The sequence below is a fragment of the Toxotes jaculatrix genome, chromosome 6, assembly GCF_017976425.1.
Source record: "Toxotes jaculatrix isolate fToxJac2 chromosome 6, fToxJac2.pri, whole genome shotgun sequence".
Lineage (NCBI taxonomy): Eukaryota > Metazoa > Chordata > Actinopteri > Toxotidae > Toxotes > Toxotes jaculatrix.
In genome coordinates, this window is record NC_054399.1 from 8,332,394 (window position 1) to 8,358,186 (window position 25,793).

General features: G+C 41.0%; 1 protein-coding gene across 1 annotated transcript; it reads left to right on the forward strand.

The window, feature by feature from the left end:
• The first annotated feature begins 554 nt into the window (after positions 1-554).
• Positions 555-25,504, forward strand: rxrgb (retinoid X receptor, gamma b). Its single transcript, XM_041040499.1, is given in 11 exon segments — positions 555-695; positions 697-772; positions 17,588-17,823; positions 20,855-20,999; positions 21,287-21,466; positions 22,103-22,263; positions 23,077-23,206; positions 23,673-23,805; positions 24,285-24,376; positions 24,523-24,628; positions 24,950-25,504. Coding segments are annotated over 11 exon segments (1,548 nt in total). The 3' UTR covers positions 25,098-25,504.
• The last annotated feature ends 289 nt before the right edge of the window (positions 25,505-25,793 follow it).

Here is a 25,793-nt window from a genome sequence, read left to right on the forward strand (position 1 = left end):
ATTTGAAATTTTAGAAGCTTGTATTTATTGATTTAATCGACTTTATGCAATACCCAATTAAAAAAAACAACAACAACTGATTATCGTGGACAATTTGGGAGCTAGACTGCAATTTTTTGCTGGTTAAACTGCAAGAATTTTATACTAAATGTAAATATTATGGTGGACTGGATCAAAAGTAGGTCATCACGATCAGTGTCTTATCTGCACAAGCCTAAATTCTGTATAGACTACTCAATCAGAATAAATATGATTATATTACATTATGGTATCCAGTCTTATCTAAATTTGTAGACATTTGCTATTATCATATCCCGGCATCAGTAATAATTTGTTGAAATTCCCTTATTAATTTACTAGCTGCAGTTGTTTTTAGTATTAGGGGACATTTTTTTTTATTGCTATGTAGGGAAGTAGGATAGGAATTTTAAAAAAAGGGGGTATGCTTCTTTAAGGGGGAAAAAAGCATTTGTCTCTTCTTTTTGTCGTGAAAATGACATTTTACTGTGGAAAATATTGCAACACAGTGTCACAGAGCGGAGAGATGTTTCGTCATGATCGTGCTGGAGCTTGATATCGACCACTGTTGTCATTGGGAGAAGCCCTGTTCAGCCGACACCCCCCCCTCGCTGGGCCCCCGTGTAGAGCCGCCTTGCAGAGTTCAGTCGGGCTGGGAGAGGAATGCGCTGGGATGCGAGAGCAGCACCGACTGTAGGAAATCGACGCAACGACTCGCACAGTATGGACAGTAATGATCCGTATTTACACCTCAGTAAGTACGCCTCAACGGTCTCTTTACAGCCCATGTCTGACTGTGGTGTTCCTCTACGACGCTGCTGCGTTTTGTTTTGACTTAAGAGGAGGGTGCATTTGTTTTCATGGCGTCTTCTTTCCAGTCTGCGAGCTGTGCGCGAAAGCGTCCGCGGACTTCAACGACCGACTCGTATTCCTACGAATCCGGTTGTTATTGCCTCTCTCTTCGTTAATAATCGTTTTGAAAGTGTTCCAACTGAAACGAAAGCTGTGGTCAAATGCTAAAGTCAGGTGATCGCGGTTGCGCCGGTCAGGCAAGGTCAGAGGTTGGCACTTTAATTGCGCTTATGTAATTTATGGCGCTTGTCGCGCGTCTCTTGCTAAACTGTTTGAGACAGAAAGACAATTTATTGGTCTGGGATGGTCGTCAGATCCAGGGAGAAGTGCATGCAACAGCCTCGAGGAATGGCGGATTTCTGCCGATAAACAAACTTACACTTTGTGGTAAACAGGAGTGTAGTGTAAGTGGAGTAAGACGCGCCCTGGTCAGCGCTGTGGCTATATTCAGCGGAATGACAGCATGATGTGATTTTGTTCTGTAAAGCTGAACTCTGCTCTGACTCGGTGACTTTGCCCTTGAACCGGCTGATGACTTTTTTTTTTTTCTATTAGCCCATCAGGATTTCTAAACCCCCCAGAGACAATGAAATGGGACGAGATCTCTTTCCACTGTGGAGTTAGCAACATGTGGAGGACATACTGTACAGTTTGCCTAATAAATGTTGAGTCTTTTTGTCAGCTATACCTTGTTTAAATAAGACTTTATGTGGAAAGAGAGTCTGAGACATTTTGAGCTTCACTGAGTCACACACCATATGCATCATTTATCATGTGATGTTTTTTCCCTCTCTCCCTAAAAGATACGCTCACTGTCAAACCACTGCAGCAGAAATATGGCATGTGCCTCTAAACCTTTGTCTTCTGTGGGGGGAAATGAAAGATAATGTTGTTGCACTACAAGGAAACAAATGAAAAAGCAGTCTTTGAAGACAAAAGTGTACAGCCCCTTTATGTTATCACAGATATCTCAGCACCATTTGGAGGGGCTGAAAATTGTTTCCATAATGAATGTGGCTCCCAGGGGAATGAGAGAGACATCTGGATGGGAGAGCATGTAGAGGGAAGCCCACGGCGTACAGAAGTAGCTGAGCAGTCCCCCTTGGGCTACACAGTCTTTCTTGTCTTGTCTTTAAAGAGTTTGCTCTGATCAGGCCGTAGAGGCATCCCAAGATTTTTTTGCAGATGAGGACAGTATTGTGTCAGAGTACTTTTGTGAAGATATGTTTAGCTGTTATTGATCATATATAAACAATCGGATGTTGGTCTGCAATGTTTTCCCCTGCTAATAATCCCAAGGTTCCTCTCAGGTCATGGATACATAAAAGAACAAAATTATTAGCTTTGTTTGAGATTGAGACATTTGTAATTTAAAGTTTTGGTATGCCATTTAAACTCTTTCAAAGAATGTCTTTAGTCTTGGTTTCAGAGGGGAGTTTTGTTGTCTCATTATGGTCCTACAGTAATTCCGTTGCAGCTTTTCCCATCCCACACAGTCAAGCAATCTTGGTTCAACGTGGAATATTTTTAATTTTTTAGTATGAAAATAGTCAACAATATAGAAACGGTACCGAAACTGGCTGTAAACCAGTGTCAGTTGAACCCTAGATGAGGACAGTTCATATCTTTTAGTGGATTTACATTTTTAAAAAAGTTGTTAGTAAAACCACTGAGCTGTTTGCTGAGTGAAAGCCACAACCACTGAAAGCTCATTCCAAGTCTTGTTTTGTCTGTGTGTTGGCTCACAACTATGATTTATGATGCATTTTAGCATAAACAGCCCACACACTGAAACAGATATGAAAACAGGGCTATAAACAGTACTCATTTCTTGAATGGGAGATGATCACCCTTTGGAATCTGTCATGCCGTTGTGTGAGGTGAAGCCATGTGAAGTCAAAAAAACAGTCTGGTGATTATGTGTGGATTGTTTCATGAGACACTCAGCTTTTCCCAGACGTTATGTTTCAGCAGTTCAGATGCAGGCCTGCCCTGAGCATTAAGTGGAATCAGCATTTTTTCTCTCTCAGCGTTTTTTTAATTCTCCGTCAGTGGAAGTGATTCTAGACATGCTGACGAGCACCCACTCGCAACTTTTGACAGTGAGAACTTATTTAGTTCGCAGATCAGGGAAGTCATGGCAGAAAGAAGAACGGGATAGGAGAGTGAAGGGAGCAAAATAAAAGGGGAAGTGTAGGGTGGAGGGGGTTTGGGGGAGTATTGGGGGGGCGGGTGAGGAGGAGAAAGAGGTCACCCTAGTTGATGTGAACTCTCATCACTTGCCAGGGGTCAATGATTCACCTCCCAGTGTACACACACTCACAGGCAGAGAGAGACACACACCCAATCACACGCTCATGCCTACATTTCCACAGCTGCAAACATGCAGACTTCCTAAATGCATAGCTAGCTTATTAGACAACAAAATGTGAGCATGACATCACATGACTTAAACAATGTGGGTGTTCAAATTTGACTGTGAAGTTCCAGCAGTATTAAAAGCTGCTCTCTAATTGCCGATTCCTGCTCAGAACATTCTTCACCCACTCCTGCAGAGTTAAATGAACCACACAGGTGGAGAGGGTGGGGCTCCCTGCAGGTATTTGCTAAGGGATTCTATAGCTTGAGACCTGCAATGCTTCAGTGCTGTCACATGCATTAGCACACAATACATACCACAGCTTTATTCCTGGGCACTTTTGATTGAGTGTGTGTATTTATATGCCAGTGTAAAAGTCTGCGCTTGCCTTGATTGTGTGTTGAGTGGGTGCTAATTGTGAGAACAGGATGAGGGAAAAGAAGGGGCGTAAGGAGGCCATTCTCTGGGCTAATTGCCATTAATTAGTCATTTGTGAAGAAGGTCAAAGCCTTGATTTAATTCCAGCTTTAATCAAGCAGAGAACCTTGAAGGGCCTACGGGCTGCAGCTGTGTTTGGTTAGGAGACGTATTAAGCTATTTTTTTGCTAATTATGCAGCGACAACATACCTGTCACACATGGAAACTCACTCACATTTTCCATGTACTGAACATGTATTTATGTATTACACATCACTCTGATTTTAATCATCCGATCTGTTCAGGGTTTCCTTTTAATTTATTCAGCAAATGTAAGGCATAACAGCTAACAGCATATCTGAGTGCAACCAGGGTAAACGCTACAGTTTGTACCTGCACACATGTGGTGCATTAGCTGCTGATAAAAAAGAAAAATTATTACCAGTCATCACTGCTACAGATTTTATGGTTAGAAGTACAAAAATAGCAGTAACAGAAAGTGTCAAATGTGCTCATTATGTAAATTGGCTCCTGTCAATGTCATATCATTACATTACTGGATTGTTTTATTGGTCAAGGTGGAGCTCATTTTAATTCCCACATATACTGTTGGGTGGTTTAATACAGAATTATTTATATTTATAAAGTGATCATAGATTTTTATATTAAAATCATAATGTGAAAAATAATTAACTATAGCTGCAAAAGACATGTAGTGGATTTTCAAGATTTTCCTCTGAAATGTATCATAGAATCAGAAAAAAATTGTACCTAAGGAAATGTATGCAGTCACCACTGTGTATAGTCAATCAGTGTCCTGTAATACAGTCAAATAGTGCTATGAGTTGATTAATCAGCTAGCTGATTAATCTCCAATAATTATGAGTAGTTATGAATTGTTTCAGTTATCAAGAAAAAAGAAGATTCTCTGGTTCGAGCTTCTCAGATGTGACGGTTTTGTGCTTTTCTCTGTTTTATACCATTGTAAGTTAAGTATCTTTGGGGTTTGAACTGTTGGTCAGACAAGAAAGGTCATTTGAAAACATCGCCATTCTCTCAGGGAGCGTGTGATGGGTATTTTTCACTGTTATCTAACATTTTATGGACTAAACCATTAGTCGCTTCTTTATGAAATGAATCAGTGGATTCATCAATGAGGAAAACAGTCATTTGTTGCTTATACCCAGAGTCGTTCCCAAAGTTTGTGATTAGAAAGTTTAAGCACACAGAGCTCATTAATACAATTAATGGGAATGGGCTTGATGAGGGGAGGTTTATGGCATTGTGCTCTTCATGGCACCCTGCACCCCGCAACAGCTCAAAAGGCTTCAGCAGGTAACAGCTGAGTACATTACATCTCACACCTCTCCATTGAGAGACATGAAGAACATGCTGTAAACCTCGCTGGGCTATTTTGAGTGCTCTGAGTGCCATTTTAGTGTGCTGGTCCTAACTTACGCCCACAAATGCAAGCTTGTACCCATTAACACAACACACATGCACACACTGCTGTTTGGGATTATTATTATTTTTCTGCTCTTTTCTGCTTTTCTGCCATTCAGTGCTGTCTGCCTTCTCCAAATGTCCACCCAACCAAATATGTTACGTGATAACGTCCTTCCTGCTGTCAAAAGGTTCCCAGTAAAGCTTATAAAAGATTTACAATTTGATGTCATAATGACAATAAGATTTTTAGAACTTCAGATTAAATATTTAAGAATGTCCCCTAAATTTAGGGTTACCAATTATCCTCCCCCCATATCTTGATAGTCCATGATACATCTATGAATGCTCACAGGGTTAATTTGACAGTTTTTATGTGGGCCATGAACCACTATTATAACACTGCATGCATTTAGGAAGGACTGTATTATTTTAGCTTCTCCCTGTGGGATTTGTTAAATCTGAAAGAGAGGCAAGTGTCTCTTTTCCTTGGCTGTCTTCTCCTCTGCTTGTGTCCGGCCCAGTCTGAGCCTCTTGCCATGTTACTGTCACTGAGAGGATCTGGTTACCAGTGGCTATCCTTCAAGCACTGTATAGACACTTGATCCAGCCACATGCAGGTGCACTGCACAAGCAAACTCTGTTAAGTCATGTAAGTAAAATAGATGCACACATGCTGGGTTGTGTGTGTGTTTGTTATCTTTCAATGCAAATGTTCGAAGCAAGAAAGGGTGAACATTTGATAGGATGGCAGGATAATTTAAAAGGCGCAGCTGCGGACTTAAATCAGTGCCAATTTCACATTTATTGGCTAGGGCTATTTTCTGTTGATAATGATATGACATACTTCTATGGCCAAGAATGCATGCTGCCTCAGTTATTGTTGGACCAACGTAACTCCCACTGTTTACAGGCAGATTTTAGTGCTGTTTGTTTCACTAAACCCATTTTACTACCATTTTTGAAAGCATTCTCTGATAGCTGCAGTCTCGTAACAAGGATCAGATTAAAGATCTATCTTTGCATGTATTTTGCAGTTTATTTCAAATCCCTAAAGGTTTGTCATGTATTGTTCCTCATTGCCTTTAAGGTATATTTTTAGCCTGTGTTTGCGTTTGGGTGTTCGCTTTGCTGTATGTTTGCTCGACCATCCTAGAGCATTGAAAAAGACAATTCCTGACTTCCTGGAATGCTATAACACTTGTTAAACACACAAACATACTAACAATGTGCACACAGGCGACTCCACATGCCACAGCAGTACCATTAAGCATACACACTGGTGCAGTTATTTCTTGGCATGGAGGCAAATCACAGATGTTTTTGAGGGAGATAGAAGAGAGAATTCTTTAGTCTTTGGCCACTTCTTGTCACTTCTTTTCTCAACACTCATAATCCATTTATACCACATATATACATATATTAGACAGTCTGTTCCGAAAAAAGAGAACAAAATGAAGCAATGTCACTGACACATAGAAACCTCTGTAAACGAAAGCAACATCACTGTCGCACTGTCTTCCCATGCTCTCTAGTCTTGATCCCTTTTAAGAGGCAGTAATCGGAAACTTCTGGTTATACTGTACTCTTAAGTGTGACCCCTCCACCATGTCCACCCTCCCCTCCCTCCCCATGCCAGGCGCCCTGTTCTGCCACTACAACAGGTGTCTCCGTACAGATAGTTTTACCAGCACTTGGAGAGAGAGGAGAGAGAGAGAGAGAGAGAGAGAGAGAGAGACACGAGATGAGTGGGTGGAAGAAGAGCTGATTTGTGCAGCAGTCAGGCAGCAAACAGTTCCTGTGGGATTGATCTCTGGGGAAGGATAATCTGGGTAATCCTATAACCGGCGCTGGTGGACTCCGCCTCTTTTGCTCTTCACTGACGCTCCCCCACCCCTCCTTCTCCACGGCGACCCTTCCGTCCCTGTTCTGTCTAGAAAAGTGGTTGATGTGCGGAGTATACACATCACTTTTTAGTTTGTCACCAATCCAACACTCGAGTCTGATTCCTGCTCCTCAGTGACTGGCATCCTGCCAGTGCCACACTTGCACCTGAAGGCATGTGGCACCCAATGGCATCACCTGCAACTGGAGGAAGCCCTGGGAGGGAGATAGGTCATGGCCACTGTGAGTAGCTGGGTTTCGTCCTACCTGTGTGTGTGTGTGTGTGTGTGTGTGTGTGTGTGTGTGTGTGTGTGTGTGTGTGTGTGTGTGTGTGTGTTGTTGGAAATGCACCAATCACAATCAGTCCGGGGATTGTTTTTGATGGAAGACGTTACCTGTCTGCACCACGGTTGCTCTGTGATTTTCCACCAGTGAAGCCTGAGCGCTAAAAGCTAACACTGCACAGATGCATTACGGTAATGCCTCTAATCCCTGTGCACTCTTTAAACAAGTTATTTTGATTTCCTGCCCCAGCAGGAAAAACATAGCAGGGAAAATGAATCTGTGGAACTTGTTTGTATTTGCTGTTTTCTATGTGGAGTATATACAGTATGATCTATACCATGATACATTTTTACAATGCTTGGAGACATTATTTTGCTAGAGATTCTCTGTAAGGCCAGATTTCATGATTTTATAGGCCCCCAATAGCTCACTTGCTGCTTTTAAAATCACTGGATCATTTTAACCTGTTGTGTCAGGTACAAGGCCTCACTGTTGCACGTTACAATAGAGAGCTTGTGACTCACTTGAGGTTTCAGATGTGGTCAGCAAGGATGCCAGTCAACTTAAAAGGACGCTTCCAGCTCTCATTGCGTTGTCCTTCACTATCTGTTTATCTCTCAACACTTGTCCCTTCCTATTAGCCCTCTCCATTCTGCTTTCTCTCTCTGTTTGTGTCTGCTGTCTGTCACCCTGCATCCTTCCATCAGCGCCTGCTCTGATAACTTATTTTTCTTTTCCTCCTTCCTGTGTCAGAAGAGATGTGGGAAGTGTTGATGTGAGCTCACATACACACACGCTGTTGCTAACCTATTAACTGGCTTCCCTTTGTGTATATGCACGTGTGTATGGGTAAAGTGTAGATAGCAGAAGACTAACTCTTTTCTCTCTTGTGCTTGAGAGAAGCATGTGACACTTCTGTTTACAAATGTAGTTCCTCTTCACTGAAAACCATGAACCATGGTCGTTCATTCTCCAGGCCTGTGGTGAAGTAAGGATTGGGAAAAGTGCACAAACTTCACAAAGTACTTTTCAGTTTTGACCCTTTAGTACAAAACTTAAATGCTAATCCACACAAAAGTCCACCACAGGAAATCTAGGTTTTCTATTCTGGATCCTTCAGAAAGCAGTGCTGGATACTCAATATAGCTGTGATTAAATCCATAATATTCTGAGCTACTGTGATTGTTGAAGCACAAAATATACTTTTGAACCTCTATTTAATATTAGGAATAAATTATAAAAATAAAAACTTACTGTTGCTTAATAAAATTTAAGGTTTAATGAATGTTATAGGATCGAACAGTACTGGATTTTGCATATTCTCAGCCATCAAAGACAAATTGGGTACAATTTACCTTAAATATGCCCATTTTCAAAGCTGACCATACATTTTCATGATTTTCTATGTTCCAGACAGCCAATAGTTTCATTTCATACCAGCACGATTCTTGCAGATACAGTGTGTTCAAGAGCTATTTTTAGCAGAAAGTGAACTGGGAATACAAACAATAAACAAATAATTCAATTTTGGGTCTGTTTCATTTGAATTTTGACTAAAAAAAGAAAAAAAAACCCAATAATATTCTTTGGAAGATGGTGATAAACAGTAACATGGAATTCAGTAAACATATTTTGAGGTCAAAAGGGGTAAAACATGCAAACATTTAAGACCTTTTTAGCCATGCTATCATTTCACCTTGTTGGTTGGTCATCTCATCAGCTCTTGTGTGGGTTGCAGTGAAATTTGTTCCCTTCAGGATGAACTGTAAAGTAAGTTTGGCGATCAGCTAACTTTTCCTCCTGTTACATCATCAGCTGAAAATCTCAAGGTGTCCCATCCTTTGGTTTATGATGAAGTTCCCATCAGCCTCATATTTACTTTAAGCTGTGCTACTCAGTAAATCACCTTTTACCAAGATGGGGAATGTGGTCTATGTAGAACATGTTTTCTCAGATATTTTCCTGATGCCACATTTAGGGGCGATTGCCAGGAGCCACCTCTTCAGACACACCCCTGGCCACATTACCCTAAGTCTAAACTCAAGTTAACTGTCGCCACTAAGCTGGTTGGCTGTCTTTTTAAGATCTGGTCACAGGTCCAGGGGTCAGGTCACCCTGGTCACATTCACTGGGTCACAGCATGAGATGACTAGGTTAGTGTGTATTATGTGTGTGTCTGTGTGAGTGTGTGGAAAGCACATGCTCATCTTTCCGTAGCTCTCCGTAACAGCGAGAGACTACTTCCAGGAATTAATTTTACAGAGCCATGCGGGTGGATGCTTCAGTTTGCACTGGACCTGTCGGTCCACCTCTTTGTTTGTTTTCCAGGACTGCTTGGTCAGCCTGTTCTGTGTATGCAAGCAGTGTTGTGTTAGCTCTTCTTGTTTAAGCGCCAAACTCTTTTTTCTTTATCACTTGCAAAACAATCTTTATCTTGTCCCTGTCTCAGCCCTGGCCTCCTCATCGATCCTCTTTGCCTCTGTGTCAAAGGTATTACACTGGCAGGCGTGGGGATGTAACGACATGGCAGCGACGGCCTACATATGGGAAATACAGAGTGTTACTTATGTTTATTAGCATGACTGACAGTTTCTTTTGTTACTTTAAAGCTAAGCTACAGGGAAACTGCAAAGCGAGGGTGATAGAAAGAGAGGAAGCTGAGTTAATTTCTCTTCTTTGGAGGCATAGTGTGTGTGAGTTCACTAGAGAGGTTACTACTGGTCAGAATTTAAGGTCAGAGAACCTCACTCGCTGAAGTGCTTGTGTTGTCACAGCCGTATGGGTTTATGGGAAAAACATTTTTCAACAAGAGAGGAGTGATACAGATGTGCTATTCCTGTAGCATTGAAATTATGGGCTTTATTTTTGCTGTTGAACTCCAAAAAGACGGTCATAAAATGAAACAGGTGTCCTTGAAGCGGCTTTGAATAGTTTGCTGTTTATGTAACAGTACAGAATATCTTCATTTTCTCTCACCAGCAACTATTTCTATCTCCTGAATCACAGCTGTGCAGAAAAAAAACAGGGGCTTTTCTCAATTGATGATCTAATGTTCTCAGCCAGGCGGAGAGATTAGGCGTGTGTGGTATTGGGATCATGTGAGCGTTGGGGAGGCAAGCGGCATCCTGCCAGCGCCACAGTTCCTTCCCCCATCCATCCGTCTATCCATCCATTGCTCCCTTCCTTCCAATCTGGCTCCGTCCCCTCCTCCTCGGCCTCCCACCTTCTTGACAGCTGGCCTGCTGAGCTGCAGATACTTACCCAGGGATAAGAGGATTTACTGACACAATTGATCAGACATCAACCTCATTTAGCAATGAATTGAATGCTTAAAGGGTGATTTTGTGCGAATGTGCATGGAAAATTTGTGTGCTTTTTTTCTCTTTTAATGTGAAAGACGACAAGCGTGCGTGCATGCGGAGAGTGTGTGTGTGTCAGGGTTCACAGCCAGCGCTAGTGAGCTGGATTGGCAGTGAAGAGATTTCTTAATTACATGTGCACAGTGTCTACTGAGCTCCGCAGGCTGTCCATCTGATTACTGTAGGATGCATTCTGCTCTCTGTCATTTGGTCGCCGCACTGTCAGCCACAAATACGAGCACGGAGCCGTTCTGTACATAAACACACAAACAAGACACACGCAGACAAATTACAAAAAAAAATGTATACAACAGTTCACAGCACATGCTGAGGATCCTTGTAGATCTTGTAGATATTGAGGCTTGTGTCTCCACTGTGACAAGGGACCCCCGTCTCTTGTCCCTCACTGCCCACTCCCTCCCGTCTGCCATATACTCCCAGTGCTGGTCTGCTCTTCAAACAGGAGATATTATTAGTTAGTGGGCCATGGGCTTATTGAATTACCACACAGTGGAGTGCTCCATCCAGCCACTACCCAGTAATTAACAGTGAGGGATTTAGATGGTTTGTGGTCTGTGATATTTCTTTAAACCTGCTGAGCATCAGGTCAATGTGATACATTTGCGGCTATATTTGTGGCTTTGGCTGTTTGCTGCCCCAGGGTGGTTGGCCCACATAAATGATCATCTAAAGCATACAGCAGCTGATTTATGATGATAATGTGGTGAGAGAGTTTACAGTAAAGCTCTGTTTCTGTTTACTTGTTGACATTGTGATATAAGGCATAGTGAGTTTATATGATTAATTATATACTATATACTTTTAACAGTAGGGTCTTATTTCAACTATCGAATGATCTGGCTAAGAGTTTAATCTATAAAATGCCAGGAAGTTGTAAAAAAAAATGCTCATCATGATTTTCCAAAGCCAAGTGTGATGCCTTCAAGTTACTTGTTTTGTCCAACCAACAGTCCACAATCCAAATATTTTTAATTTACAATGATATAAAAGAGAGAGAGAAGAGAGAATAGTTTGCAGTTTTGATTAATAAATTAAAGAATCACTTATCTAAATTTTTGTCAATCAGCACTAGGTTATAGTATGGCTTGCACTACCTCTGTATCCAAGAAAGAAAATATAATTTATATTTTCCAAAATAAATCGTAATTGTTACGTTTGTTGTTTTTGAAATGACAGATTATCATGACACAAGTACATTTTAGATCATAACATCCGGTCTTAATGTAGATCCAGTCCTAATGGTCTGCGGTTGTAATAGCATTATGTTAGTCACTGGTGGGTCACTTTGAAGGTTTTACGTCCCCTCGTCGCAGTAACTTCTGGGAATGATCATTGTGACTGTTGGCTGCTGGAGATAGGAACTCTATTAAACTTGGCTCAGGAGTTTGGCAACAGGCGACCTTTGATTTGCGACGCCAGCGGTCAAAGGTGCCCTTCACTGCTCTGTCTGTTTGTTTGCTCTCAAACAGATGCTCTTAAACAAAGACTGACAGGAAGCACTGGAGCTAAATCTGTGAAAATTCAGCAAGTTTCTTACGATGTTTTTTTTTTTTAGGCTGTCTGTGAACAATCTCCCAGTAATGTACCTTTCTCTGCTGTGTAACGTGTGACAGGGCTGTATGTTTCAGAAACCTCCTTGTATAGAGGTGATTTACATAGAATGGAGATGGAACAGCCGGTTGAGTCGGGTGATTTGAGGATAGGCCCTTTGAGCTGCTCTGGGCCGATTTATGCTTCCTCCGCTGAACATGTTGGCCTCCTTCCACACACACACACACACACACACCATACATACGCTCCCCTGTGACTGAAATTCTCTAAGCTCAAGGTGATGTTTTCAAGTTGCTTGTTCTGTGCGACCAGTCTAAAACCCAAAGATATTCAGTTTCCAGTAATCTAAAGCAGTGGCTCGTAGTCTCACTTGAGAAGGTGGAACCAGAGAACGTTCTTTTGAAAATATTGTTTTTACTAACGTCTACTTTGTCGTCTCAGCATTAGTTTAGAATTTTTCTCTTCTTGTTTCTAGCAGTGTGAAATAAATTAGCTTGGGGAGCAAAGCAGTTTCTGGCCCTCTGATCATCTCTAAATCTAGTAAATTTATTTTTTTTGATGGGTGTACATTACTAATTATAAACCATAATGTTGAGTTTTGATTTCAAGCATGTTAGGCAGCATTTTGAGTGTGAGGTTTTCAGTGACCTATACTGGAGGTTAGATTGACTCCCAAGAGTTTGGTGTTTTATTGAAAACATCAGAACTGTCTTCAAGTTGCTGTGTATCTACCACATCCAGTCTGTCTTTGGTGGGTCCATATGACACCCTTTAACTTGTCGTGTTTTACATCTGGATACGTGTTGGTCTGGATGTCTATGAGAACACGTTGGCACATTGTTGGCTGGATAGTCCCGTTACTATATCTCCTACTCAGCACTTCTAGAATAGAATAGAACTTTATGAGCCACGAAGGGAATTTGTCATGCACATAAAGAGAAGGGTCAGTTCACAAACTGAGACAGTACATGCTGTACTCATCCTGTGCTCATCCATTACGTAAGCTCGTTGATTAGATGAAAATGCTCTCCAAAAAGTTGGGAATACGTACCCGCTGCTGTACAACTTAAATCTAGGTAGTATGTTTTGCTGCTTTACATGCCATAGCACACAGTATAAAGAGTTAGCTGCTTTTAAAGTTTATGGTACTGGAGTATCTTGTATCCAGTCAGTTCTATGGGAGAGCAAGGGAGGCCCCAATACATATTTGCCTGCCAGGGATCACTCATAGAGCACTGGAGAAAGTGGGCGAGTGAGAAAGGGGGTGGAGGCTGTAGTCTCACTGCTAAACAGGAAGTTGCACAACATCTGTTCCTTGGCATACAGAAAGGGACTGAATGGCCAGCTGTGTGTTTTAGAGTGTGTCTTCATGCAAAAAGTGCTAGATCCAGGCAGACAATGTGACATTCCTCTCTATTTCCCAAATCCTTGACATCTGAAAGCAACTGTCTTGCATGACGCAAAGTTTCCATGTCTTTTAAATAGAGTTTATGCTTCTCCTACCCAATGGAGAAAAAACGATTTGCGCTTAATCACTGCCAACGCGGTTAAGTATCAGAGCGACGTTTCAAAAGCATCGCAAAGTATTCAGCAAGTAGTTCTGTTTAACTTTCAAAAAGCCTGCAAACTGGAGTCACTTTAGCAAAATTGACAGGCAGAAACAGTCCAAAGGCTGTTTGTGAACATAAGCTATTATTTCTCAGAACTAGGCAAAAAGGAAACACATCTTGGTGTACACTTGAGCTGACAGCTACTGCTTGAGAGTAAGTAGAACTTTTCTCACAGTGTCAGCATTTAGCTTTGCCATCACATTTATTGACAGGCACTTTTATCTAAAGCGACATATAGATAGCAACTCAACACTGAAAAAAATGTTTCGTTGAATTTACTCAATTTTAATGTTGAAAGTGGTTGCACGCAATACATTCATCTAAATCCAGACATATTTTTTAAGTTGGATGTACTAGTAATTTTAAATAAATTATATAAGCACTTTCGGCACGAAAATTCTGAGTATTTTTTACTTTTTTGTATTTCCTTAGTAATTCTAACTAAACCCATGTTTAATTTACTTAAATTCATTATGTAATTCATATATTGTGGTTACGTAATTTGTAATTGTGCTTTAAATTAAATTGTTTTAATCTACATTATGTAAAATATGTTAATTCAATTCACAATTTTATTTAAAACAATCAAAATGCATATGTAGATGTGGGGGTGGTCGAGAAACCCGGTATACAACAATGACTTGTGGCAGTCTGGAGCAATTCCCAATTCCATTTTATTTGACAAAATAAAATCTTGTTCAAAAACTCCACAGTAAAAAATGCACATTGGGCCAACCAGAAAGACAAAAGTAAGCAAAAAAGAGGAAAAAAATTCTCAAGAGCACTTCTCAAGAAGAATGAAAATAATCAAATTGTTTTGTGCTACTGTCACAGGGAGACCCCGTGCACTAAAGTAAGGCACATGTGCTCTTTCTCAGGTAGATTTTATCAGAATGTTGATCCTGGTGTGAAGTGCTGGTGGTGATGTGTGTGGTATGAACATTTGGAGGAGGGGGTGAAGGAGAGAAGTCACACTGTAATCATGTATTTGATTTATTCAATTTAAATTGTGTTGACCTGTCTCCTTTGTTGCAATTCTTCCTCTGTCAGACCAGGAACAGCCAAACCTGAGCTGGAGCGGTCCATTTGGTTAAATAGGGGGGTTCACAGGGGAAGAAACCAAGTGTGGTAGAGTGGGAGGGGTGTTTTGTCTTTTGTGGTGAAATGGCCTGTATAAGTATCTTGTTTAAAAAGAAATATGTGTTTTTAAAGTAAGTTTAACTGAACTTCTATTTGATAATATGTTATTTAGTATTGGGATTATTGTAAGTGTGCTGGAAGAGATAATTGATATTGATTTCTTGGTGCAGTCCACCAGTATAAAAGTGAGGAGGCTGTGGTGGCCGGAGCCTAAAGGAGAGAAGCACAGCTCCTGAACACAGCTCCAGATTGTAGCTCCTGCCATGGGCCCAAACATTTTAAGGGTATAACCAGAAAGGCAGTTTAGAGCGAATTCTTTTGTTCTGTATTATTTTGATTCTTGTTGAGAAGTGCTCTTGAGAATTTTTCCCCCCCCTTTTTGCTTACTTTTATCTTTCTGGTTGGCCCAATGTGCATTTTTTACTCTGGAGTTTTTGAACAAGACTCCATTTTATTTTGTCAAATAAAATGGAATTGGGAATTGCTCCAGACTGCCACAAGTCATTGTTGTATACTGGGTTTCTCAGCCACCCCCACATCTACATATGCATTTTGATTGTTTTAAATAAAATTGTGAATTGAATTAAAATATTTTACATATGTAGAATAAAACAATTTAATTAAAAACACAATAACAAATTAGCTAACCACAATATATGAATTACATAATGAATTTAAGTAAATTAAACATGGGCTTAGTTAGAATTACTAAGGAAATTAGAGTAACAAATACTCAATTTTTGTGCTTGAAACTGCTTCCATAATTTAATTGAAATTACTCAAAAATATTAAGTACAGCCAACTTAAAAAATATGTCTGGATTTAGATGAATGTATTGCGTGCAACCACTTTCAACATTAAAATTGAGTAAATTCAATGAAACATTTTTTTCAGTGAAGGTTCAGTGTCTTACCCAAGGAAACTTAAACACACGGACAGGAGCGTGGAATTGAACTACCAACCCTTCAAACAGTTGACCACCTGCTCTACGACCTGAGCCACAGCTCCCTTTTGGATGAAATTAGAAAATGTAGTGTGTTGTGTCCTAAATTGTGTAATGCATATCCAGTAATAGTTAGAAAGTGAGTAACAACAATTACAGAAATAAGGAATGACAGCTGATGACTCCTCGATTCCTCAGTGGTCCCTGTCACCTTGTTGAGTTTCGAGGGTGCAAAAGAAGAAAAACATACCTTTATTTGCACATTTTCACAGACTAAAACACAGGTGCTGTTCGTTGCGTGTCAGGGTATCATGCCACTGTCCACCTTTACACACACACACACACCCACACAAGCACAGGAATGTGACATTTAGCTAATAACAGTGGCATTGCGCCCTGTATCACACTGCGTGAGTGTGTGTGTGTGTGTGTGTGTGTGTGTGTGTGTGTGTGTGTGTGTGTGTGTGTGTGTGTAAAGGCGGGGGATGGTGCACTGACACACAAGAAAAAGCTTCTGCATTTTATGGCCATGCAGACTAATGCAAATGTTCATGTTGCATGATGGTATGTCACTCTTCATGAGGAATGTTTTCCTAAAAAAAAGTTTTTATATTTTTAATCTGTTTGAGTCATTAACCCAGAGACACACTGTCTGTACCAGAACAAACTTTGTGTAGTAATTGTATGTATTAATAACGTTTACAGCACGCGTTGGTCCTTTCATGTACATACTGTATGTATATGTTGGTTTTTGGGGTAATTTGCGTTGATGATGAATGAATGTCCTCATAGCTACAGCACATGCATGAAATTACACACCACACCCTGTTACCCAGTTGACTGACAGCTTTTCTAAGTAGGTCATCTATGTAAATGCCAGCCTGTCAGTTTACATCAATGGATGCAAAGCAAAGTCAGCACCCTGTGACCAAAATCAGGCAGACTTCACTCTGTGTGGCTATATTTACACAACACTGACTGCATAAAGGCATATTGCCCTGTTGCTCAACATTATATTCTCAATCTTTTGAGCCTTTCATTTGGCAATAAACATAGAAACTATCATTTTCCCATATACTGTATGCTTTAGACTCGTAATCACTGAGATGATATTTGCAATAACGTTTGGCAGCTGCTGCTGCACTCATTTAAAAGTGTGATTAAGTGGTGTATTCACTCTTGTTGGATCTTAAAGATGCTGTGCTCATTGTTATTATATTAACAATAGATGTGAAATAGATGTAATGTGAATGGTGCTTGTGCTCGTAGTGTCAAACCTACTGAGACAGCCTTATTTTTTTTTCTTCCTGTTGGGAAGGAAGGTTTATTACTTATTGGTCATGGATCACTTTATTTTTATTATTATTTCTATGTCTTCTTTTGCATGTTGCTCATTAGGTAGTTTTTTTTTTTGTACTTTATTTTATTTTATTTTATTTTTTGTAGTATTATTTTGGATTATTGCAACTGCTGTTCGAGAAAAACGACTAAACTAAACTAAACTAAACTAAACTAAACTAAACTACCTCTCTGACACAGTGTCAACAAAATCTGTGCATCACCGGCTTCACAAATACAGGATTTGTTGTATTGAATTGCCTTTGATTGCAACAGTGCACCTGACGCTGGTGCAGCAAAAAAACTGACAGTTTGATGTAAATCTTCTGGGCTTTGTTCTCTAACACACCTTTCCTTCGCCTCCAGACTCTACAGGGACAATGAGCACGGCCCATGCCCACCCGCCTCCCATGGGTGGCATGGTGGGCCACCCGTCAGTCATCAGCACCTCCAGGCCCCTGCCGCCCCCCATGCCAACCTTGGGCTCACCAATGAACGGCCTGGCCTCACCGTACCCCGTCATTACATCATCTCTGGGCTCACCCTCTGTATCGCTGCCGTCCACGCCTAATATGAACTTTGGACCACTCAGCAGCCCACAGGTGAGAAAATGTGCGGGTGTTTTGATGGTAATTGAATAGCATTGGACACTTTATTAAAAGGCTTCTTTTTCAGAGGGGCTTAAATTTAAACTTTCTTTCGCCTTAATGTAAATGTAACCTTTCTACTTAAAATTAATATGTTTTATGACAAGTTATGATATTTGGTGCATTCCAGATGTAATATAATTCATCCTCTTGGTTAAAACCAGGCAAGGCCTTCTATTCATCGCACTCTCGTCAACAGAGGTTTATATTCTTTCAAATTACTACTTTTGGCAAGGTCTGTCTGCATGAAACTATCATGTTCTTTGGCTGATAATGTGCTTTTCCTTCTTGGGATCTCCGACCGGAGGTTGAAGGTTAGCCATATCCAATGTGTTTGGCTGGCATACCTTGGCTTTTCTCTCTCTCTCCTACTCTTCCACTGACCTTTAAACTTCTCTCCCTAAAGGTCATCACTGAGCTCTGAGTTGCTGCTGTCATGCGAGCGGATTTAAGACACAGTCCAACTATTAGCTCTTTAATGGCTCACTGGGAGAAAGGGAAAATACCGAGAAAGAAAGCTGCCTCCATTTTTTCCTGATTTTCTTCTACTTTCCTGACACTTTCTCTTATTTTTTGTCTCTGCTTGCCTTACTCTTCTTTTATAGTTCCATTTTGATTTTTGTATCAGAGTCTTTGATCATTGGAACGCAGCTCCTTACAGTGTGAGGTTGCATCTTTTCAGATTGCATAAATAAAAAAGAGCAACACCCATACGATTCATCTATTTACTCTCTGGCACAATAGACTGCAAAAGAAATAGAGAGCTAATGGAGATACTTTCTTTAAGTGGTCCATTGAATGAACTACAGACCCCAGAAGGCTCAGTGCTTTGATGATCAGCCACACATACAGAAACACACGTACTCATATTTTGCTTCAGAGGCTGGATTGAGGCCAGTGCTCCAGGGCGCAGCAGACAGTAATGTATGTTGCTTCAATCACAGTATGGATCTGTGCCTTAAGGGACAGTCAGGGTTAATACGGTTGTATGGTGTAACCATCTTTTCATCACTCGCCCAACAGCCAGTGACCAAGCCACCATCAGGTCATTGTGTCACGTAACATCTCGTAGTGTTTTCATGGGTGAACTGGAGTTCATGTCCTAGGCTGGCAGCACTGAGTGCAAGCAAATTCAATATTATGCTTGTACATCCATTCTGGTGATGTTCATGTTTTCTGCTGTCATCTTGTTCTCATCAACCCTTTTAAAGTCCTAATCAATATTTTCTGACCGCGTAAATTACAGGTATATTCACATAAAGCCCAAACTGATGTATCCTAACTACCTGTTTTTCTAACCAGCAGTCTTAAACCCAACATATTTAGTTAAATATCATAGAAAGCCAAGAAAACCAGAAAATATTCCAATTTTAGAAGCTGGTTTAGCAGAAAAGTTGCAGCACAGATTGTGCCTTTAAAACTCTGAACTGAATCGCAAAACTGCATGGTTTCCAAATTGAAAATAGATCTGTTTTCCTTAGATTTGCACAAGTTCATTTAAGAAATTTAAGATTTTGACAGAGAAGTGGATATGCATGTCTGGCCCGTTAAAGGTCTGGGTAAACCTTACATGTATGATGCAGTATGTTCTTCATACCATGTGTTGTATAAAGAATGCATGATGCATCAATAATCCATATACAGTGCTTGTAGCCCTTTTGTGCACCAACATGTTGTCTGTCTGAGAAGGCATGTGTGTCTGAACAACTGTTTGAATGCACCACAAGACGTCTTTTTTCAAGCCATACATGTGTAAAATTAATTATTTGTGAAAACTGTGCTGAAGAGGAATAGCTGTGCACCATTGACTCACTGATGAGCGAATACACAGGGGGTTGAATGCTCATTTAAGTGTGACTATCTGCCTTTGGGCCATCTACAGTCAAAGAGGGTTGTGGCAGTGTAGAGGACTAGTGTGCTCGGGGAAAACTGAACGACAGAAAAAAAATCTCTTGTATTTTCTCCTCTGGTGTAAGGTCACTCACTTCAGTTTGCCATCAGAGGACATTCAGAAGAAAGTGCTCTTCGTAAATAAGTGATAGGAAGAGCCCGAGGTGATTGAGGGAAGGCTGTCCTATATGTCGAGCTGCATCAAATATTGGACAGGCATATGTAGGTCAACCTTGCTGTTTTCAGTTGGAGTGCAGATGTTTGCTCATAAACAACTAAACAAACATAAATGTGCAGCACATGCATGGATTCTACCTGGCTCTCACCAGCAGGAGAGGGTTAAAGGGCATGAAGATGATAAGGGAAAACTAGAGAGATATGTAAAAGTCAGCGGAAGCAGGACTTTTTGCTTGGCTTCAAACACCCTTTGGCCCTTGTTTAAGAGGCTTCATTGTCTAAACTGAATGGTGGAGGGTTCCAATTATTTTAATCTCAGTTCACAGCTTGGTGTCTCATGGGACCTGTGGAGGTCACATGAGACCTTATACTGTGGTAAGAGCCATCAGTCTCATTAAATCAGGTGTGAATTTTTGAGAAACCACCTGAGGCGCCTTTATATGAAGCTTATAATTCTCCAAAATTAAAATTTGGCCTGATAAAACACAACTGTGCACATCATCTTAAAATTTCCTTCACTCTCAGAAATGTAAGGACCCTACACAGGAGCTCCCTCTGCTGTTTGTATCTGAGAACTACACTTTCTGCACACGTTACTTCTATGCCTCTCCCTGTCAACAAACATTAAAAAACCTGTATGACAAGACTCAGACAGTAGGCTCAGCTCCTCCCACTGCCCGAGCATGTGATCGCACCCTGAGACACTTTCACAATAAAGTGTGTGGGTGGGGAGAACATATTAATGTGAGTGAGCGGAAGACTAACTGCAAAAATAGAGGAAGGGGGAGAGTGTCATGAGACTGCCTAACACTTTTCACTCTTACTTCCCCCCTGCTTCCTCTTCTGCTCTGTTTTGTTCAGTTCTGGCCACCTCAGCTTCAACTCTTTGTTCTCCCTTCTGTCTTCCTGTCATCCTCAGATGAACTCTATGAACAGTGTTAGCAGCTCAGAGGACATCAAGCCTCCGCCGGGCCTACAGAACCTGGGAAACATCAACTACCAGTGTACGAGCCCCGGGGGAATGTCAAAGCACATCTGTGCCATTTGCGGGGACCGATCCTCAGGTAATGTTAGAGGGTGAGGATGGAGGAGAGAAATTTACACACCCACTATCCACAGCCACCCAGATGACTGCAGAAAAGATAACAAAGACAGACTGACTTCAAGGTGACTTGTCAGGCATTTGTCCTGTTGCTTAGATCTTTATTATGCCGTTGTTACCGTATCTACAAATGGGTTTTTCCTTGTGTAGTAAATGGCAACACGGTGTGGGTTACATGCGAGCCTTACATGCTGGAAGGTGTATGACTGGCTCAAAGCAGGAGTGATGTTGTGGGTTCTGTTTCCACAGGAAAGCACTACGGCGTGTACAGCTGTGAAGGATGCAAAGGCTTCTTTAAGAGGACCGTACGTAAAGATCTCACGTACACATGTCGAGACAACAAGGAGTGCCTGATTGACAAGCGCCAGCGAAACCGCTGTCAATACTGTCGCTACCAGAAGTGCCTGGCCATGGGCATGAAGAGAGAAGGTGTGTGTGTGTGTGCAAGGGGGAGATACTTGTTCATGAACAGGGTTGGGTTTTGGTGTGAGCTATATTCTTTCAGACCCATCATTACAAGTGCATGTTGTGTGAATGAGAATTGTTCAGCCCAGCAGAAATATATTTTAAATTCTAGTCAAGATCCGAAAGTTTCCGAAGATACTAAACATGTCAGGCTGAAATGCAGGGAAATGTCAATAACATGGTGCACAACCCATCTTTAGTATATTTTATATTGGCATGGATACGCTGGTGCAGCCATAAAAATGTGTGTCTGGGATTTGAATATTTGATTCAGTAAGTGTGGTGCAGAGTAGCTTCAGTGAAGTGCTGGAATAAGCAGATTTAGATTTTTTTGTGATGCAGTGAAGAAGTGAACCAACTTTGAATCTGCTGAAATGGTTAAAATAAGGTTCAAGTGACTACAACTTAGCATATATTGTATATTTTTTAATATGTTGTCCGCCTATTGTCAGATTGCACAACTAAAAGTTTGTTTTCATGTCAGAGAGTGCAGAGTTACTGTTGTATCAGTGATATTATGGTGCCAATAATATTTAGTCCAGGAGTTTAAGTGTTGGGTGGTTTGACCTTAAATGTACGTTTTTGTGTCTGTGCGTGCAGCGGTGCAGGAAGAGAGGCAGCGTGGGAAGGAGCGGGGGGAGAATGAGGTTGAATCTACCAGCAGTTTCAACGAGGACATGCCCGTAGACAAGATCCTGGATGCTGAGCTGGCTGTGGAGCCCAAAACGGAGACGTACAGTGACGGCAGCCCCGGGAACTCTGTAAGGACCACAGACCACAGTTGTTATCATGAGGCTGAAGTGGTACCTAGCAGATGAGGGAACAACGTGATGCTAAAAATGTGCTGCTGTATGATGTTGGTCCTGATTGGTGCTGGTCAAAAAACATATGCACCCAAGCAATGCAAAGAAGTTATTTGCTATTCTGAAGCTGAAGTAGTGGAATTCGATCACTCCAAGGGAAAATAAATGCAGGAGAGAATATCCAAACACTGACGCAGCAGATCCACGATGGAGATGTTGTTCTGATTAGTAAGCGAATCCAAGATAAATATCACAAGATGAGCAGTTTATGGGACTGAATCCAGGCTCCGCTGTAACTCTGTTAGTCAGACAAGTTACTGCCAGTGCTTTCTGTTTTTGTTGTTTACCACTTTGTAACAATTTGACTCGAGATAACGTAAATCCTTTCCAGATCTGAAACATTTATTCTGAGAAGTCAGTTAATTTACAGCGAAGAATCCACTGACTTATCAGTTTATTGGGCGCACCTGTACAGTCTTGTGCAGCCCAGTACAACAGCCCTGCAATAAATTTTACCACCCCAAGCTCAGAATATTGAACTCTGGTGTCACCGTGACAGCGGTAACTCGACTCTCTGATGATTTTTGAGACTGTCTTCTAAAACTTTCACAAGTCTTGAGAGGAATTTGTTGGTTTACAAAGCACCCAAAAATAGCCACAGCTGCACCTGCTCAAACTGTTGCTAGATAAATTTAGATGATATTGAAGTAGCTCACCACCACAGCTACTAACTGTGTTGTTTTGGTATTTTTCCTCCTTGTTCCTATCCAGACCAACGATCCTGTCACCAATATCTGCCAAGCAGCAGACAAGCAGCTCTTCACCTTGGTGGAGTGGGCCAAAAGGATCCCGCACTTCTCCGAACTCCCTCTCGATGATCAGGTCATCCTACTACGAGCAGGTGGGCACACACACAGTGCATTCAGCAAGCAAATGTATACATACCTAAATGTGCATGCAAAGATATGCAAGCAGTAAACCAACCTTTTTACAACCCAGAAGCTATTCATCTCCAGGCAGACAGTCTATTTAAATCTTCTACATTTGCTCAACACATTTTTGCCATCTAGTTTAATAGAGCAACCAAATATAACTGGACTATTTGCCAAATCCCAGCAGTGCGGTTTGCCGCTGCACCAGGGCTGACCTCTGCTGGTGAGAGATTTCACACACAGGCCGGAAGGAGGAAGTCAAGAAGTCACACACCAGACTTAATAGGAATTGTTTTAGCTTTAAGAAAAACACAGGAAAGCAGACAGATCACAGAAATTATTTCACAAATCATTTACAGAAACGTCAGAGGGACTGTGAGGTAGGGATAGATCAAACTATGGAGAAGTCACATTTGTTTTCATTTGTGTATCTAGGCTGGAACGAGCTACTTATAGCCTCATTCTCGCATCGCTCAGTCACAGTAAAAGACGGTATTCTGTTGGCGACGGGCCTCCACGTCCACAGAAGCAGCGCCCACAGTGCTGGAGTGGGCTCCATCTTTGACAGGTAGGTAGCAGATAAGGCAACATCTAGAAAGCTAAACATCAGCCACTATGGCTTTAGCTGTTGGTTGGCTTGACAACAATACTTATTAGGTTAAATATCTAAAAAGTCACATAATTCTGGTAGTGCATACCCCTACGATTTAGAATGTGGAAGTACAACTGAAATGTCCTTCCACAAGAGTTGATGAAGTAAATGTTGGGTCAGTGGCTTTAACCAACAGCCCTATCAAACCACTGCACATGTTTTTTTGTGGTCTCATGTCAGAAAAATCCTGGCAGTGCTTTAGGCTACTAGGCTATTGTTACCTTTGTTCACACATTTTTGTGGTGTCATTTACATTGAAAGCTTACTCATGGAGAAATGCAGAATGTTTACTAAGAGATGAAGGCAATGTCTGTAGATATACATACACACATCTTTGATTACTGACTGATTTACAGTCCATGTTGTGACTCTTTAATTCTCTTGAACTCCTACAGAGTCCTAACAGAGCTGGTATCTAAAATGAAAGACATGCAGATGGATAAGACAGAGCTCGGCTGCCTGCGAGCCATCGTCCTGTTCAACCCAGGTCAGTTTGGCCTCCTGTCACCTTTACACAATGTGCTCGAAAGGATATCATAAGCAGTGCATTTCAAAGTGTTTGGCCTCAGATAGGTTTAAATGCAGGCGGATGTTATGGGGATCTATGTGGCTGTGAACTTGTGTTTGTTTCAGATGCAAAAGGTCTTTCAAATCCACCAGAGGTTGAGGGGCTGAGGGAAAAAGTCTATGCTTCATTGGAGTCATATACAAAGCAGAAATACCCAGACCAGCCTGGCAGGTAGGAAATGGATTACATTACAGCGTCAATCAATATTAAATACCATTGTTTAATTGCTGCTTCATGGTTGAACAGAGCAGTGAAGGTTCTAGACTACCGTTCATTACACTACTGAACAGTTCAGTTGATTATTTTGATCTTACTTTTGGGAGCTGAATAGAAGCAACAAGCACTTGGAAAGAAAAGCCCACATTACCAATTTACTTAAGCTGGATGTTAGGTTTTGAATGATAAACATAATGAAAACAGGACTGATTTTCTATCAAAATTTGGTTTTGACACTGAATACTCAGTATTTGGCACCATTTTCCTCTTTCCCAGGTTTGCCAAACTGCTGCTCCGCCTGCCTGCCCTGCGCTCCATCGGCCTCAAGTGCCTGGAGCATCTGTTCTTCTTCAAGCTGATCGGGGACACACCTATCGACACCTTCCTGATGGAGATGCTGGAGGCTCCGCATCAGATCACATGACACCAGTCCCCCCCTTTCCCCCTGTATATACTCCCACATTGTCAGTGAGGTGAAGATGGAATAAAAAAAAGACTTGATTTAAATTGTAAAACAGCATATTTTGTACCAAGCAAAACATTGTAATTAAAATTTTTAAAAAAAGTATTTTGAGGTTGTGGCTAGGGTGAGATGGACTGAGTACACTGTCAAAATGAATTCTAATACAATTGTTAACAGACTTCTTTTGTAAATAGATAATTTCATGTGTCCATTTTAAAAGAAACCCTTGCAATGCAATTTGAAAAAGTAATATTTTATTCAAAGAGGAATTGAATAACAACAGAAACCATCCCTGCATTTTCTTAAAACACATTTGGGAATTCTTACAGAATAAAGTTATTTAAAAATTTATCTAAAATGTGTGTTGTATTGTTGTATTTTGACTTCTTATATGTTGTTGCAATGCACAACAGCATCAACATTTAGTAGCCTATAAAACCCTTATATATATATATATATATATATATATATATATGTGTGTGTGTGTGTGTGTGTGTGTGTGTGTGTGTGTGTGTGTGTGTGTGTGCGTGTATTTATGTATAGACAGATTTAGGATTTATTCAGATCAAAGCATCAAAAAACAGTAAATTGGTCTTGACAGGTCACATGTTCCCTGCCTGAGTACATATTTGGCTGCTTAAACATTTATTTTGTTAT